We start from the raw sequence: 19,170 nt of genomic DNA, 5'->3' as shown, positions 1-19,170 counted from the left end.
AGCAATGAAATCGCCAATCGATCATGTCTACGTTACACTAATGTCTTTACGTGCAGCCGAACACAACCGACTGAGACACTTTTCAGTCAATGCCATAACATTCTTAGTTCTCACAGGAATTATTCATGTCAATCGGACCTTTGACTACATCTATTATTAATATATGCATATTCAAATTACAAAATAAATTATATATAAAACACGACTGGAGAGAACAGGGACCGTGGGACGTTTTTCGGCTTGACACCCGCTCGCGGGCGTTCGCTTCTATACGAGTACGACTGTTCAGTCGGTAAATTACAGTGGGAATGTTATTGATGGAGCTAATGCCAAGCCAGCTACCACACTCCACGATCTTTGGAAATACTGGCTGCATGAACGACACGCTATTTCACATGTCCTCTGTATTGGAACTGTTTGTAATGTTAGGCTGTTAGCTAATCTCGTGAGTAAGTCGTCCCATCAGAAGTATCAATTATAAAAATTCTTTCAATTAGTATATCATTCTACTGACATCAATACCTGAGGACATGCAGAACAAAAATGGCAAGGATCCTTTTTTATTGTAACTTCAAAATGTCAATAAAGTATAATACCATGCTTGTTTAAACGGAAAACACTTATTATTCCCATTCTAAACCCCTACGGTATGGGACATTTTTATGTGCACAAAAATTTCGTTTGTTATCACCATTTAGCAAAGTTTATTAGTCGCAGGTTAAATCTCCTCGCTCCAGAAAGTCAAATTATCACGAAGCAATTGCATGATAGTTGTTACATCATCGGCTTCATCTTCGTTGAGCTGATCAAGCAACGGTATCGCGTTGTCGAAGGCTTTCTTAGCCATCTCGTACGCACTCTCCTGAGAATTCTCGACTTCGTAGTGAAAGACGGAAAAGTTTAGGGCAAGCCCAAGACGGAACGGGTGAGTTGGACTCAAGTGCTCTTCGGCGAGCCGTTCGGATTCTTTATAGGCTGCTTTGGATTTGCTCTTAAGCTCGGTTAAATTTTCATCTTCCTCTTCGTTTGCGACTTCGACAAGATAACGTAAGTGGTCTCCTTTCATTTTAAGGAAGAAAACCTTCGCTTCAGGCTTTGTTAATTTCGGAATAAGATCGTCTTCGAGCAGTGCTAAAAGTTCCTTGCATTTTGTCGTCAGTTCCTGAACGATATGAGCTAAATATTTGGCTGTCAAGTTTTTCCTTGGGTCATCCTGTCCTAATTTTTCCTCAATGGCTACAACGGCTCTCCAGGATGCTCGCATTTTACCAACGACGTTTTTATAGGCGTTGGATAACATTTTCTGCTCGGTTTTGTCGGGTTCTCCGTCGCTTTCCTGCACAATTGTTCGCATCTCAGCTGCAAATTCGTCGTGCATATCCGCTTTTTCATACAACACTGCTTTTGCGAAGGACATATTGTGTGTCGACGTCTTCAAACGGCGCTCGACTCGTCGTAATTGAGGCGATAATTTGGTGGAAGTTCGGAGCCACGGTCTGTGTATTTTAAGGCGTAGATACGGTTCTTGTAAACAAAAAATTAAACATCAATTTAACATACGTGTTGAACCTAACAGGTGGTTAAATAGTGTTAAAACAAACAACTGATTCGACGGGTTTGTTTCCAAGGTAGGCCTAGGAATTAGCTAGCTGTGCCGCACAAACGAAGCCCTCGTTGGGGGAACACGTCCAACTGGGCTTGTACGAGACTTGTGTGCAATAAACGAACAACTGCTTCAGGTAAAGTGAAGATTTCGTTGTCCCAAGGAAAACCAATCGGTCGCCGAGTTATCTATGACCATGTATGATACAGCTCTTTGATCGAAAAAATGATAAAAAATGAACTCAAGTATTTAGATTTTAGTGCTGTGAATTCTGTAGGAACAGATTGCTTTATAGGACCTTTGTCGTGCTAAATAGATTATGTTTAACATTTTGTGTCAATACCATAAACAGAGAATAAACATGCTTTGCGTAGAACGTTTTTCAAACTCGAAAATTAATCACTTTGTCTTAAAAAACGTTTGACTTGCCACCGAGACCAAAATTATGGGCTATATGCATCAAACTAAAGACTGAAATCGTCTGCAAAACGAAACAAGATGGACGGCGAGGTGGAAATAGGCTTTTGGGAATTGCAAGGGGTGGCAGAGGTACCGGATTACTGAAATATGACGGGGGGAAATCTTCAGCTTTGCATCCGACGTTAAATACTAGAGGGAAAAATTTTATTGTTATAGAGATGTAACATATACGGTTTTTATATGATATAGGGAAGAAAAACGCTTGCAAAGACGTTAATCGAGAATTCGAACAAGATTGAATCGGCTGTATGTGCCGGCCTCATTTGCCACTGAACCATTATTATTAAACACCCTATAAGGAAGTAACGTCGACACTAAAAGTACAAAGAATCTTTCAAACGGTCAAACAAAGAAGATGAAATGAGCCAATGGAAAGTTTTGTTTGACAATATTGATCGAATATTTAATCCACTCCTTGTGGAACTGTTTAAACAAAGTAAACTGAAATTATTTCTAACATGAATAACAAATTCATTAAAAACTCATTGTCAATATTGTGATATTTTATCTGTTCCGAGTTCGAGTTGTTCCCCTTTCTAGAGGTCCAGTTATGGGTGATCTTCTGTTGGTGTATATTGTATAGCATAAATAGGACAGTCACAAAGTTCAGGAATACCTCGGATATAAATTTTAGCCAGGCTATATATAAAATTCTAATCAGTCAAATCCGTTAACCTCTGTCACATCAGAGGTGAAATTTACCTCGCCTTACTATGGCAAGTCGCTTATAGGTCACCTTCGGTAGAGTTTACCTTGAGAGAGATTACCTTGATCGGCTTGGGTGACCAGATGGAGCCATCCCAGATTAGCCTGTGTAGACGCCATAACCTTTTTTTAGATCGTCTTGTTTTGACCTGTGTCGAGAGATCAGAAATACGCGTCTCCATGACACTGGCTTTTGCAGTTAAGAATAAGCGCGGCAGCACAAGCAGCGTGCGTAATATAAAAGAAATATAGGTTCAAATTTACGAGTCACAAATTTATCCATGTTTCAAGTTTTCAAAATTTTTGTTGACTGCTTGGTCGCATGATGATGACAGCATGCAGAATTTATCCCTAACACCCCCGTCTGACCTTTGAACAATGGCGGTTGCCTGGTTAACACGATTTCAGCTCATCTATGCGTTTGTAAATTTTAATATTGAAGAAGGTAAATAGCGTGCGAAAACACTCGCAACTCAAAAACAAGGCTTGCAAGACATCTTTGATGGGACATAAATAGTGTGTGCCGGTTATGGTTGAGCGAGTATAGAGCGAGTATATTATTCATTTATACAGGATGTGAAACGTTCAGCAACTATAATAGATGCGAAATGAGCAGGCGAGTATAATATTTTTATGGATTGAGATTTGTGAATGGTGTCGAGTTATTGTAGACGACGTATTCGTAGTAGGTAAATTTGCGACACTCTCGAGCGAAACAGGGTGTAATTGGAATCGAATAGAATCGTTCGAACATGTCAGCCGAGGATAGTTTCGAAGAGACATTAGCTACAAGAGCTACGGAATTGTTTCGAATATGCGACCATCAAAATAAAGGATATATCACACAGGAAGACCTGAGTCTGGTCACAGAAGAGCTTGGCTTACCGCTCACCCAAGATCAAATAGCGTTGACGTTTAGTAAACTTGACAAGGACAACAATAATCACCTAACCTTGGCCGAGTTTATCTCTGGTTTCGACTTGTTTCTAGGAGCACATGACTCCGATACGAACTTTAACAACTTGGATTACTCGCAAGGGCATCAATTGTTCGATCTTTGTGATCGTGAAAGAAAAGGTTACATTGTGAAGACCGATTTGGAAAGATTAGCCGGCGAATTTCAGCTAAGCGAAGAGCAATTGGGGGACCTATTTCACAGCTTGGACATCGATGGGAATGGTTGTTTGACACTAGAAGAGTTCGTTGCGGGGTTCGGGAAATTTCTTGAAGATGGTCAGGAATCAAATGAACCACTTGTACCTGAAGCAGATTTACCCCACACTCCGGTTGAGAGGATTTACGAGAGCCACAACGACTCGGGGTGTAATTCTCCTGCTCTGTCAGAAGATGCGATATTCGAGAAAATTGCCGATAAGGTCGGGGATGACTTGTTATCAGGGTAGGTGAAACCACAAGGCGATTCCCGTTTATTGTTATTATGGCCCTCAGTCGGTATGGTGACGTAAATTAATTGTATACCTCGATACAGATTCATTGTAAGATGGTTGAAACGTAAAATGTTTAACATGAAGTGATGCATGCATGCGTCCCGTATCTGTCAGATCTAGACCAGACGACTTAGCCTTAGAATTTAGTAGTAAACGCGATGCAGTAGTTTCTAACAGGCTTTTTCATATTCCACACGTTTTTGCAGCGAGGGTACATATATACATTTACCCCTGAATTTATTCAGCACGAAATTATTCCTGTTAGGAAACGTTTTTACGAATAATTTCTTTCGAATTATTTTTCTTCATTGTCGGTCCTTTAAATTTAGTGCATAAAAAACGAGCTGTTAAAAGCCAATATTCCACCACCAGTCATCGGAAAATAGTTCTACCTTATGGCCCTTGTAAGCGAGACTATATAAGGCCAAGGGCCAAGCAAGCTATGCAGCGCAGAAATAGATGCACATCTCGCGAGTGTTAACTTCTATGCCGGAGAAGAGGTGAAACCTTTATCAGCTGATAATTTAAAAAGACTCAGTGAAGAGTAAATTCCGAATGGAGTAGACATCTTGAGAATACAATGTCAACGTATATACGGTTCAAAACAAGACGAATGACAATTGAGACATGTTTGCACAGTCTCGACCTATGTCTTAGTTTCGAATCGCATATATTTTGTTGCTCAAGACGTCTTTACGCCTATATGGAAAAGGGGAAATAGATAATTTGATAAAGAAACAAAGTATAATTTGGGAAACCTTTTCCGCGGGGCTCATTTGATTTTAATAAATGCAGTTTAGCAAAACATAATTGCAAAACATAATACACGATGACTTGGATCTTGGATTTGGTCCGGCTATCATGATCTTTCATTTTTAAAACTGTCCACGACAGACATACACAATTCTTAGAAATCGAATTATCAAACGTTAATCCCGATCATTTCTGCATGCCCAGACAGTTTTGCAAGAGAGAAAAAAACACCTTCTTAAACCAATAATAAATATTCAAATTTTATTGTAGAAGTTTAAGTAAACACACGGTTTGAATTAATAACAGTTTATTGCTACGACTGTTTATTAAAACTGAGATTCAGAGCGGCTCTACAGCGCTGTTCTGGAAGTGAAGTTCAATTTAACATCTAATGAGCGCCGCAATTCTTTTAGTAGTCTAATCTTCGCAGTAAAACTGACGGTGAATAGATGTGTTATCGTTATTTTAACAGACTATTTCAATATTTGCTCAAGCGAAAAGCAAAGTGAATTTAAATTCTGTCTATATCTGTGCATGCTTGGTAAATGAGCATGTCAAAAACCCCGATGTTGACCAGCATATTCCCGGAACCTTTAGATGTATCAAGTTTCAAATATTTTTATTGCATGTTTGGTATTGTATGTGTTTGAAAAATTTTTATCATATTTACGGTAGTTATGTAATATATTCATAACAGGTGAAAGCGTGCCGTTGCAATTTCGCCTATAGATTTATTACAAGGACGTGCCCTATAATTCGTTTTTTTAATTTTCGTGGCTTACCCAAAGTTTTTTATTTGATTTGTATAATTTTTTTGAGAATTTCCGAATCAATCAAATTGCGATATTTTGTACATTTCTCAAAAAATTAAGACAAAAATTCGCTGAAAACCAATCGCTTCAATTGCATGTTCAAGTTTTAAAAACCCTCAATAAAAGTTAAAAGCCAATAAATATTGAGCAGAAAAACAATGGTTGTATTTATAGTTCCACCGACTCGATCTTGAGCATGCGCACCTTGGCATGATCTTGCTGATCAATTATTTAGATTTTAAACTCAGTTGAAATAGAATTGAAGGATTGTTTAGCAACGTAGCTGGATATCCATCATATCCTTTTAGCGTTGTCAGGCTAAATTGTTTTTCTAGTCAAACAGTTCTCCCGCAGTTAGTTGTGAATTCAGAATTCGTAATCGATTTCATCTTCTAGGACCTTTACTGAACATGCAGTGATCTGATTAGCAGGGTCGTATATATCTTAACAAATGAAACCAAATGGTTTACGGTTTTGCAACATATAGACTGTCACTTGTCATACTGCATGTAACTTGCCTCATGTTCAAATTATTAGGTTTATAAAAATGCACCGCAGGAAAGCATTAAAATATAATCATATAATCCGTGCTGCCATATTCATGATCACTTGGATATCTCAGTTAGGGTGAAAAATTATTGTTTTTAGTTACTTTAAAGCACGCGTTCAATTCATGGCCTTCATTACATGCATATATGTTTATTGCTCATGCATGGTTTCTTCGTGGTAAATAAAATCCCTTTCAACTACACGAAGCAGACCCATGTTCATGCAACACCATGCATTTAACACTTAAGAAATAGAAACCATTTTCCGTGTTTCTATACAGTTATAGAAACACTTGTGGGAGTTTGGAAGGACGAGAAATAGTCAGTGGGAAAACGAGCCCGTTGGGCAAGTTTTTCTACGTTATTTCCAGTATATAACTCAATAAAAGATTTTGTACAAAATATTATAATTCGATTCAATTACAAATTCTCATTACATTACTTCGCTTGTCAAGTTCGGCGGGAAAAGCTCCGTGTTTCTATACAGTTATAGACCAATTCTTGACCAATCAGCACGCGCGTACTATAAATGTTATATTAAATGATATATGTTTTAAAAACCGTGCTTTTTAGAGTATTGTCGAAGGGACAGCTTCTTGACCTCTGGAAAGCGCTGTCCTCCAACGAGGTGGTTGGTTTTGAAAAACTGACAGAGTTTTTAACCAAAGTTTCCCATGAAATCAAGAGATCACAAACACAAGCATTGAACGTCGAACAAGCTTTAAAAGGGTAGGTAGTCTGGTAGATAACTTTGAACGAGAGAGCCAACTATTGGCGACCCATGCAGTAAATTTACATTTGAGATCTTCTTAACACAGTATCCTGTATGCTTGCAGGCAGGTGGAGGCCCATGAAATGGAAATTCAGAGATTATACGACAGAATGGACAAACAATTAAAAGTTGAACGAGAAGATATCAGTTCACATGTAAGTGAAGTCTGCATGCATGAAAGGCCAGGTATGCAGGAATGTAGTGATATAGCTTTCTTTCAGAGTGTATGCATGGGAACTCTTTGAAACGGTATAGTGCGATTAAAGAAGCGCACCCATGCACGGACAACGGGAATCACCAGTTCTAAAAAAAAATACCGAACCTATCTATGCTAATATATCGGTCTATTTCATATATTTTCCCAGCACGAGAAAAAAGAGAAAGAAATTCGCGAAGAATATCACAATGAAATGGCGTTGAAAGAGAGGGAATTGCAACAACTGTTAAGCCAACAACGAGAGGTAAAGTTGACGCATGCTGACATTCACCAATCATTCATTTCGCTCCACATTTGTTTTTCTCCTCGTTTAAATCTTGTCCGATTTTGATGCACACTCTGTTTTTCCAGCTTGAGAAAAAAATTCAACATTTAAATCAAGTCGATTCAGACGTGAGAGAGGAGAACAGTCGTCTGCAGGAGGTGAGGTTCATTACTCCGTCAAAAAAATTACTGCATTTTGTAACTCATAAATATAGTTACTCTGTAGCTTTACACTACAAATAAGACCGGGTCTTAATTGATCGGTTGTACGTATTTATTCTTCAGACTAATCTGCAGCTACAAAATCAACTGGATGAGTCAAGCAGTAGTCTTGAAGATACGAAATCTTACGTGCAGCATTTGCAATCTTTAACGAACGAAGAGAGAAAGGAAAGACAGAGGTATCTTATATTATCTTTCATATTATACTTCTTTAGAATTTAACCAGTTTGGGTGGAGAATATGGAATTTCCCGGTCAGCTATTTTCCGTGCACAACCGTGGAAGAATGAAATATCGCAAAAAAATTAAACGCGATGTTCCAGTAATTAACCTATTGTGTTTTATACTAAACTACTAACACAATACTGAGGGAATTTTCTGGGCTATTTCGATTTGCAAATGTTGACTTTACAACGAGTTTAAACAACCGTTTCAACAAATGCATGCGTAAAGCAAAAAATGGCGAATTGCAAATTTCCAGTACAAATAACACCAAAATATTTTAACTGACTGTGTTCATCATGTATACGTAAAAAGCTTAGCCCGAGACAGACCTTTGGAATGGCTCATTAATTCTTGCCACATTGAAGCAATTGCTTCTAATTGCAATTTAAATGCTTCTTAAATGGCTCATTGTCGCCAATTCCTCGTATAGAGAATAAGCCCAACAACAAGCAAAAACAATTCACTGTTCATGCTTGCGAAAATTATTGACAGATTTAACTCGTATAGAAATGCTCGTCGATTGAAGATTTCATAGCAATGATATTGCACCAAACAGGTTAAAATCATTAAGACTTTGTCTGTCGGCTATTCTAGAAATAAGTCCCAAAACTATATAAATTACATAACATAGGGTCTAGCAATACAAATGTCAACTGAAAAACACAACAAAAAAATATCAGGCCAGCACGTTCAAATTCATCCGAGCCTGCCAAGTTTTTCTGCAACTCAATATTGCTAATCCTTAAGGTTGAGGTTACGTCTTTAGATCATTTACATGAGATCTCTGGCCACGTGACTCGGTTCTACTATACTAGCTTTACTCGTGCCTCGGCGCAGTAATAATCAGCCAGCGGTTTGCAATATCATATCTGAACGAAATCATTATTTATCAGTTGTTGGAATCTTGATTTTGATGGCAAAACAATGAATTGAGAGCTGTCCTGTCGGTCACTATAAGTAATTTTCGAATACTTCATGTATGTAACAGTCAAGATGGTAAACACACCAATTGCATTCTATGAAGTTATCCGACAAAAGATCAAATGGTTTTCATAATTTGAATAACAATCCACTCTGCGGATGTTCAAAACCTCTCTGCGTTCCTAGGTGACACATTCTTACCTCAACGACCATTCAATACACCTTCATCTCGGCTGAATGGGTAATACGGCCGGGCTGGCGAAAATCACATGATTATAGTTGTGTATTACAAGTAGGCATACTGCAATCCTAGCCGTAACATGGGAGAAATTACAAATGAGGTTAACAGGTTCAAGGTGTACTTTTCATTAGCCGGTTAACGACTAAACAAAATCAAGCGTGCTCTTTTTCGCAAGGTCAAGAACATGCAAACAAAACGGAGATATGATTTTCAAATCACTGCTCTAGCACTCCCAGCAACGAGTAGCTCTACAAAGCCAATACCATTGGTGTGGGTGTGTTAGCCGAGTGTAACAATTAAATATCGTCAGGATAATTACGACTGTCAAGCATTCCTATGCAATTTAATATATAAGCATAAAACCAAATAACCCAAAAGGTGATTTCAAACGTTCCAAGTCTAATATTTATATAATGCTTTGGGTTTAAGTAACCTAAACGGGGGTTAGCAGGTGGTGGACAAATTTGGACATTTTATTATATATTTAAAAATAAGGCTAGATCCTAGATCTCATACTGAATTATGGTACTTTGACTTTCTTAATCTGAAAAACAACGCTTTTACACATAAACTAAAAGACCTAGCATTATTTTATCTCTATTTAGCACGCATCACGATAGAACTACGAATTCCATTTTTAGAGCATGTCTAAAACCATGCACTGTCAAGTTTATTCAAATTTTGAAACATTTTTTATTTGCGTAAGCCCTTAATCCCTGATCTCTATAGAACAATGTGGAATGTTTACATTCCACGCTTTGCGCGTATGTGCACTTGCTATTAAGTTTCAAAGCAGTTCTTTGTTTTTCGACCTGTCTGGTGGGAGAGACGCGCATACGAGAAGCATCCGTTTAAAGTTTGCTATAATTTCGCTCCAACAGGAGCGTTTTCGCGACCATGTTCGATTTGTAACTTAACACCTTGGAATGATTTTCTTCGTTGAATGATTTTTAATCGCGTGTACTGACAGCTGGGTTCATATTATCGTCAAAGCATGTTCGGTATGCAGGTCTGAATGTTTAAACTTGTCTGGCGAGACGAATTTTAAAGGCAAAGTTTTTAGCGTTTTCGCGAGGATCACCACGCCATATTTTGCAACTAGAAGACGACTTTTGAATTGAAGATACTGCGAAGCGAAAGAGATACACTAATTGAAGAAAGAATTTGTCAGAATTCGAAGATGAGCACAAGCGTATCTAAGGTATGTGTAAATTAGCTTCGTGTTGTGTTTGAGGTGATATTTATACTATTATTTTGATAAAATAAGGTTGTTTAGACTTCGTTTTTCGTATCGAAGGATTGGTAGGATGTTAAAAGAAGTATAATCGATTGTTCCGCATAGCTCTGAATCTTCTGATCTAACGGATACATATGAAATTGGTCATTTTGTTACGATGACATTTAGTTATATACTTTGTTTGATCCTAGTTTAGCTTCATGTTTTGACTTTTATAATTCGTAAATTTAGCAATTAGGTATTTAGTTCGATGGATTCCTGTTTAGAATATACTGGTATACGAAAGTCTATAGGTTGTTGCGTTCCCCTAGATATCGCAACGATTTGACGGATCATTAAATACAAAGTGTTTCGCGGTTTTAACGCAAGTATATTCATACCGAACTTTTCAAAATATCGCGCTTGTGACAAACACGTAGACCGTTTGGGTTTCTGTAGTAATTTAGAAAGGCGACGATTCTATATACGATTAAATCTTCCTTCAATCTTTGAGCCAAATAACTTTGTTAAGTATAGTTCAAATAATAATATATATATACAGTAACTTCGTTCGTTTGCTTTATCACACACAAATCTTCATGAGTCACGACTCCGTAACACTGGCCATATTGTCGCTTATCGCTGATTAAGCTACGAATGCAATAAGTCAGGTCGTATATGTTACATTTGCTGTAGTGGCTGATGATTTTCTGTATGCTTTATATTGCTTTGATATTCGAGGAATTCATTATTTACATATTGTAATATTTGCTCGGATTTCAAAAGAATATTGTCCGTATTTAGAAATTTAGATTTCAGCTTCAAGTCATTGCTTCAATTGATATATAGTCAATCGCTAAGACGTTCTTCTTCAACAAAACCTGAGTATTCGTAAATAGTATTCTCCTCTCGATCGAACTTCAAAAACGATCATAGACCCAGTTTATAGACTTATCTTTATTCGATCATAATAAATAAATGTGAGAGGTGTATAAAAGTTCATTGATATTGTCTATAAGAGCAGTGGTAGTCTATTCGTATAGATTTCTTAATGGTGACGCTTGGACCACGGGTTGAATTCAACGTATCATTTGTGGTCATTTTAATTTAGACATTGTAAAGTATACTGAAAGCATTTTACTGTTTAGACTTTGGTATAATCAGGATATCCAAACCGCTGATGATAACAATATGAGCATATGATATTGATTATTCATCATTGATTATTTTATATCATATACATTTGCTGAATATCGATAAATGCAAACTTAGTTATCGTGTGAATATTTCCCAGACTGAACGCAATTCAATGCACCATGCTGGCTTTAGTATACTCTACAACCACAATCAATGGGCGCCTCTAATTGTAAAATGAGTAGTTCTTAGTTTTAGACAGAACCAAAAGCACACTCTCCTCCCAAGTAAGGTTAACTCCCACGCCAAAAAAAATTGCCATTGCCGCAAGAATGGCAGCTCTAAAATTTCACAAGATGATCTCCTGTAAGCCATGCTCAATGTCACTGCTGAGTATTATTAATTTGTCAACACGACATCAGTGTCTTCAACCGGGTGGAAAAGTGTTATTTTGCATGTAGACGACAACTTTGTCGGTATTAATTTACTTTGTTTGTTTGAAAGAAACTTTATTAACATGTCAAGGGCAATTTCTGGCCATCAACGTAATGCCAGTGTAGTTTATCTACCTTGGTCTGATTGGATTGAACTGTTCAATTCTCTACTTTATACATAATTTGTGGCTTTCGTGAATTATTTTGACATTGATGAACTATGTGTCCACCATAGCTATTCATGGTAGGCAATGTAAGATTCTTTATTGGGCAGTTTTTCGGATTTAGCTGCCCTCATAATATCTTAATTCTACCTGAGAAACGAGGAACGTTAGCTCATGTACGACACTATACGAAACTACAAAACCATTTCAACCTGTTTCAACGAAATAACGCGTGTGTGTTTATTGACAAAACTATATATGAGTATGCATGTTTTGCTTATTTCCTAATACCATATAAGCTATCTTGTGAAACTCGAGGTGAATCGAGCTTGAAGCTTGATAGTTTGGACAAAGTTGGCCAAAGTCTTATACGGTCAGAGTCGTGTGTTTTATTATAGTACGGCTAAAATTGCAAGCCCACGCTTATTTGAATGTCGAAATCGCGTATATTTACATTACAAATTCTAACATACCATAACGACGATCCACAGTCCGCCTTGCAATTAAACACAGCATGACACCCCAAACACAGGAAAGAAAGCATTAGTGAAATAATAGCCGAATGTTTCTTCGATAAATTTTGTTTGATAATTGTATAAGTTGGAAATTTACATACATTTGCATGAGATTTTGACATCATGGCAACTTTCATTTCCAACAACTTTTTCATGATAACATTTGGTGATCAGATTAGGTACCGTTGGGTACTAGTACAACAGCACATAAAATTAAATTCGAATACATTCCGTCCTCGATTCCACTTTGCATATATCTGCAGACTTTTGACTGAATGATTTGTCGTGTAAGGAATTATTTTGACGACTAACAAGTGGGAAAGTAAAGTCCTTTCACAATATTTCCTGTCTCTGTGAGAAAAATGTGTAAATAAACGTCTGCAAATAGCCACACAATTTTTAGGTATTACTAATAATAATTTCTGCCCCGCTTTATCGGTGGCGTATGTATTCAGTTATTTGCCATACGCTGGGAGGATCGTAACAGCCCGAAGGCGCAGGGGAATAAGTAGATGTTTTAAACTATATCTAGGGAAACGCTTAGAAGCTATTTTAGCTTTCAAGATATTTTAGCTGTGAGAAAACGTATCGGCCAGCATAAAGATATTGAAAAAAAATAAAAGGGGACAGATCTAGCTCAATGATCTGAACTCATTACGATCCAGTCTGTATTCAATCTTCATTTAAGACCACCGTAAAAAGGGAAAAAACTATATTATTGTCGACTAGTTGCAGTTTATTGAAGAAGGAAATACTGAAACACCCGTCGCTATAACTAACCTATAATATATTTGTTGAGCAATCAGAAATCAGTAGATCTTTTCCTATAATAACCACTAACAGATTTACAAAAGACACTTCACCCCTAGCTTTTGAAAATCACGCATTGTAATACATTTATTGGAGTAGACATTAAATCCCCATGAAACCATCAACGTACCTTATTACTCTGCTATCTGTTCCACACAGCAAGATAATCACGTTAAACGCACGTTTTGAATAAAACCGCGGTAAATACTGAAGACTGAAGTAGTTGGTATAAATCTCTCTTTATTCGCCACAATCAACCGGACCGTAAATTTATTGTCTGTGTATTTGGATTATATTACACTCCTTCCGTGTCGTTACGTCATGAATAGTTGATTAGCCCGGGAGCCTCGCTTCCGTGAAAAAAGACGAGTAGGCCATTCAAAGGGTACCTATAAGAAGCCCCTTTCAGATTAACCAGAAAACGGTTAAAAAGTGTACTGATTCATTTCGTAATTTCGAAAGGATCTGTTGTTATATAGAAACCCGATTCTCTTCTGAGCACAAGTTGATATAGCAGGCTTGAGATTAAATATTTTATAGAATAACATATATAGTCATATACAAGACTGCCTTTAGGGTCCTTTTGAGGTTTCGATAATATAAGCTCTTGTCATAATATTTGTAGTCTGATACAGTTAATTGAGCAGTATTATTAAAATACCTTGCAATAGCTATATTTGCACTGGTATTGCCAGTGATAGCTGGCGAGATTTAGAATACATAATAATCGTTTTTACAGTTAAAATTTTGATTGTGGAAAAAACTAACCGCAATTACTTTATTCTAATAACCCAATCTTCACTTTTTACAGTCGAGATCCCCCGTGGAGCGCTCGTACTCTTCCGCCTCCTCGACGACGAGCAGTCGGCGGTCGGGCCGACGAAAACGAAGGCGCATGAAGCACACAGTGATGCCGTTAAAGAAACGTCCAGAACGCAACGCTGTGGCCTGCGATGTTCACCGCGTGTCTAATTTAGATCACGAAGCGATGGAGCAAAGTTCTTGCTTCTGGGTGGCAAAAAATGTCGACAATCCTTCGGAGCGTAGTTTTAAAGAGGATGTTTTTGTCAACAAAGACCAAGACTCCTCGGATGAGGAAATGTCGTACCTGGACGAGTCAAGACGGTCGCAGACCTCAGGTGAATTCGCGCACGAGTTTCGCACGGATACTCACGAGACGCGCACGGAGACTCACGAAAGATTCAACGAGTACAATACTGATGAAAAAGAGAATAATGCAAAATATGCTAATGAGAAGGAGAGAACCGACGGTAAATATGACGAAGAAAAGAACGACGCGAATTATTCAGAAGAGAAAACGTTCTACGGCGTGCGCAAAGGACGAGTAAAGGATGGCAATGACGTGGAACGTGTTTCTTCTGTTTCTTCGCCTCGTAACCGATCACGAGTCAGCTCGTATTCCGACGATGGTCAAAGTGGTTTCAGCAGCGAGGGGACTGGTATGCATGTCGGTTGGACATCGGATGTTGGCGTTTCGTCAGAGCAGGAGTATTCGGTCATGACAGACGAGGAGAGTGAAGGGGGACACAAGAGGACCCGAAGGAATAGCAAGGAATTTTATGGATATCGAAAGAAAGACGGAGAGAGAGTTGAGGAAGGTACAATGCGCAAATGACGTTTATAGATAAAATTCCATTCATGATTCAAATGGTTTAGGACTTAGGATTTACCAGTGAAAAACAAACGGGTCTAAGTTAATACTGAAATATTGATTAACCTAGTAATTATTTTGAAATATGCTACTAAACTATATTGAAACATACCAGTTTTGTGAGAGGTTAAAAGAATAATTCTTCAACTGAAATACCTTGTTAAATATATTAAACAGGTAGATTCTCAGAATTAATAGATTTTTTATACTGCTATTCAAGTTTGCATGTGGTCAATTTTATACATCACACCTTCGATGAAAATATTTTCAATTCACCACCACTGACACGTCATTTATTTCACAGAATTTCCAGCACGAAAAATCCGAGAACGAAAGAGCAACGAGGAGAACGTCGTCATTGCAACAGACGTGACAGTAACGAAAACTACCGAAGCGGAAAATTTTGCAGATAACGAGACGGGAGATTTGTATGAAACTGATAAGTATAAAGAAAATGCTCAAATAGATCGTGAATTTTATACCAAAGAAGAGATAGAGGGTTCACGATACTCTGAATATAACAGCAGTGGCGTGCGCCCAGGTCTAAATGCCAGAGGTGACTTTGAATCCCGGTATTCTGAAACTCCCCGTTATAAGTCCCCGGAACAAGTTGACGTTGGAGATTTTGAGCCGCCCATTAATGACCAAGGAGAGTTTGTATCTCGACAATACGAGCCCTCGGGACAGAATAATCGGAGAACCGGAGGACGTTTTCCACCTGGGAAAACAAGCACTCCTACCGGACATGTGTACCCATCCTCGGATACAGAATTGGTAAACTTTAGAAGTTTTGATATCGACATCGAACAACAGAGCGATCGGTCGCTTCCTCTGGGCGGTCACAAAACCAAGACACAGTACTACTCGGTCGAGGACTTGATCCGAGCGGCGAAAGAAGAGGAGGAGAATTTAGAGAAAGCGGACAGCGGATCCGATGGTCCTGAGGTACCCCGAGGGTACGGGGAGTACGAAAAATATGAACCACCGCGAGAAACACGAATGGTTGACGAGCCAGTCCATGGATCCCACGAAGATCACCCAGACTCTGGAAGCCAAGGTGATGGACCCGCATCTGATCAGCCCCGTGAAGAGCCTCGACCAAATGGAATGGATTATGAAACATCACGAGTAATACCAACTTCTTACGATGTAAAATCCCAACGTCCTCTTCTTGTTTCAAGGCGGGAAAAGGACACAGATGGCCAAGAAAAGGAGGATCCGAGAGATGGAACAGTGGAGGGGAATGTACATTCGGGGAGATATGGGGATAGCAGGGAATTTTATGGCTATAGACGTGCTGAGGTTGGAAATGAGTACGAAGATAATAACAAGGAGACGTTAGGTGGTGAACAGTATGGTAAAGAAAATGACAGCAATCGTCCAACAGAAGATAACAAGGTGGGTTCACAGAACGGTAAGGACGTAGAGAGCGATGATGAAGGTGAATTTGAAGAAAGTAAAGAGTTTTATGGGTACAGAAAGCCGCCGAAGCACGAGGCTGAACCACAGGACGATGCGCGTCAGCAGTATGACGAAAAAAAGAGCAGCAGTCATCAGTCAGAAGATAGGAAATATGAACAGACAAATGAGTTTTATGGCTATAGAACAACGAAGGCGGGAGGCCAGTTTCCGAGGGAGGGAATCCCACAATATGGTCAGAAAAGAGACAACGCTCGACCACCAAACGGAGACTGGGGACAAAACCAAGAGTTTTATGGATATCGTCAGTCCGAGACTTCAAACGGTTTTGTAAGGCCAGAGCACGAACAACAACAAACCAGTGACAATACAACAACAACTCACACTTTCAAGGAGAGTAAGCAGTTTTATGGATACAGGACATTTGGATCTTCTGAGAATATTTCTAAGAAAGGTCGAGGCGGTCGAGAAGGTCAAACCGAAAGCAGAGAGTTTTATGGATACAGGACATTTGGATCTTCCGAGAATATTTCTAAGGGTCGAGGCGGTCGAGAAGGTCAAATTGAAAGTAAAGAGTTTTATGGATACAGGACATTTGGGTCTTCTGAAAATGTTTCAAGAGATCCTCGGGGAGTTCGTGATGGTCAAATTTGGGAAGAAAGCAAGGAGTTCTTTGGCTTCCGGCGACGCCAAGTTGTCGACGGTCAGACTCATTTCGCTGTGAGCGGACATCAGGATCGGCCATCCTCTCCATTTCAGAGAAAGATGGAGGGAAAACCACTTTATCTCGAGTCAGCAGACCATAAGAATCAATCCTTAGAAACAGGATCATACGAAAAACGACCTTACGAGAATGAAACCTACGACAAACGGCCGCCCTCGAACGAACAACCCTACGAGGGACATCCCTACGCAAAGCAGTCTCCCTTCGAAGAACGCCCTTACGAGAAACAAGGCACGAGAAACAACCACCTCCGGAGAAGCGCCCTGATGAACGTATAACCAGAACGAATGAGCCCGAGAACTTAATGTCAGTAGACGATGAGCAGGATCCTGACAAAGAATTTGAAGAAACTGGAGAATTTTACGGATACAGAAGTGGACAGGAGTTGCCACGTTCAGCTGCCTATGAACAGTACGAAAGACCTCAATCTCGATCGGAAATACCGCCACCGTTTACAGAAGGAATCCAGGGAGATCGTTCGCCAACACGTGGGTATGACGGCAAGAGCACGGGGTATACAGAGAGACAGACACGTGAAACAAACGTGACGGAGTACAAGGATCAAACTACAGAGCGGGAGATCAGGGATAGCCGGATGGACGATACGTATACGCAACCTGAGTTTGCCCCCGTCGAATATGACACAAATTATCCGCCACGTGAGAAGCACATGTTCAATATCATGGAAATTCCATCTTCGAAAAAAGTCATACCTTTGGTGAGCGATGTGGCTCCAAGAATGGAAACAAGTCAGACTAGTACAAGCGAAACGACAATTAAACGACTACATACCCGATCGCAACGCGATACCCTACGACGCGAAGCGAGACAGCACGATCCAAATGTACGAAGGGAGACAAAACCCGATGATGCGGCGGTCCCTGACGGCAACGACGTCGGAATGAAGATGTTCCGGCAGCGATCTTTGCCACGAAAGCACGGTCACCCGCCAAGTTCAGACGATAAAAATAAGGAGCTTCCGCGAAAAATTACGAAAAAATCGGAAGAACCAGATTTATCACACGTTGATCCAGACCCACCTCGCAAACAAATTTCGAGAGATCACCGACAAACATAAGAAAAAGGCGCAAACAACAACGAAAACGACGGAGACGACGACAAAAAGTGCGGCAGAAACATGCAACAAAAACGTCGAAGAGTTGGTCAATGTGTTCAATACTCTTGAACATATTCAGAAGAATGTCGATAAAAACAGTGATAAGTGTATTCCACCAGGGCAGGTTAAAAGGATTGTTAAAGGTGAAGCGTTGGATACACCTCCTGAAAATGACGGGAGAATGTCGCCAGCCAGATCCATTTCGCAGAGTTTGAATAAAATTGAGAATATTCTGGACTCAGTTGATAAAAACAGGCAGCGAGGAACGCAGAGACCCGAAGACAAACGGCCACCTCGAAGACGTGATGATGATAGAGATACACGGTCCACAAGAACAACCCGAGAAACTTACACAAAACGCGAGACGCGTGAAACACGCAAGGAACGTGAAACTCGGGAGAAACATGCGTGGAAACCACATCCCTCTGATGATATCATTACCAAACAAAAGGAAAAGCCAGTGGAATCGTTTCTTCACGATGAACCATCGCAGGACAAATCTTCGGGAATTCCCGTTCGGCCTTGGTCGTATGCTGACCTTCCTCCGCACAGACCTGACCGCCGGCCGAGAGGTTACGATAAAACCCGAAGTCGTGACGATGATGATGAGATATATCAGGCACAGCTAAGAAAATCGCGCGAGGAATCATGGAGAGATATCCGTAGGTCGAGAAAAAAGAAATACTCTTCGAAATCTGACGGTGAAATAGAAGGCTTTAAAAGTACACCATTTGGAGACCGGGTAATAACGCCTG

At 39.5% G+C, this 19,170-nt stretch overlaps 3 protein-coding genes across 6 annotated transcripts in view; 2 read left to right on the top strand and 1 right to left on the bottom strand.

Annotated features, from left to right (window-relative positions):
• Positions 1-49: 49 nt before the first annotated feature.
• On the bottom strand, positions 50-14,386 carry LOC114518131 (14-3-3 protein beta/alpha-A-like). Of its 4 annotated transcripts, none has more exons than XM_028538064.1 (2): positions 12,632-14,386; positions 50-1,524 (listed from the first exon to the last, which is right to left on the bottom strand). In XM_028538064.1, the coding sequence occupies exons 1-2, from the start codon at positions 12,672-12,674 to the stop codon at positions 719-721; spliced, it is 849 nt and encodes a 282-aa protein (XP_028393865.1). In that variant the 5' UTR covers positions 12,675-14,386; the 3' UTR covers positions 50-718. The 4 variants fall into 4 exon arrangements, with proteins under 4 accessions (XP_028393865.1, XP_028393866.1, XP_028393864.1 ...); XM_028538065.1 differs by having other exon boundaries at positions 13,614-14,386; XM_028538063.1 differs by lacking the exon at positions 12,632-14,386 and adding an exon at positions 2,851-3,072.
• Positions 3,222-19,170, top strand: part of LOC114518127 (ras and EF-hand domain-containing protein-like) — a 31,236-nt gene continuing 15,287 nt past the window's right edge. The window contains exons 1-6 of the mRNA XM_028538058.1: positions 3,222-4,187; positions 6,923-7,078; positions 7,186-7,276; positions 7,487-7,582; positions 7,690-7,761; positions 7,888-8,003. Of these exons, the coding sequence (XP_028393859.1) occupies positions 3,541-4,187; positions 6,923-7,078; positions 7,186-7,276; positions 7,487-7,582; positions 7,690-7,761; positions 7,888-8,003 (1,178 nt within the window). The 5' untranslated portion in view covers positions 3,222-3,540. The remainder of the gene's footprint in view (positions 4,188-6,922; positions 7,079-7,185; positions 7,277-7,486; positions 7,583-7,689; positions 7,762-7,887; positions 8,004-19,170) is intronic.
• LOC114518129 lies at positions 10,008-17,590 on the top strand. The gene is made up of 3 exons (XM_028538059.1): positions 10,008-10,411; positions 14,295-15,102; positions 15,460-17,590. Exons 1-3 carry the CDS (start codon positions 10,391-10,393, stop codon positions 17,574-17,576), a joined length of 2,946 nt encoding a protein of 981 aa, XP_028393860.1. The 5' UTR covers positions 10,008-10,390; the 3' UTR covers positions 17,577-17,590.

The sequence above is a fragment of the Dendronephthya gigantea genome, unplaced genomic scaffold (assembly GCF_004324835.1).
Source record: "Dendronephthya gigantea isolate DGI-Jeju-01 unplaced genomic scaffold, DenGig_1.0 000010F, whole genome shotgun sequence".
Taxonomy (NCBI): domain Eukaryota; kingdom Metazoa; phylum Cnidaria; class Anthozoa; order Malacalcyonacea; family Nephtheidae; genus Dendronephthya; species Dendronephthya gigantea.
This window is presented reverse-complemented; position numbering and strand designations above follow the sequence as displayed.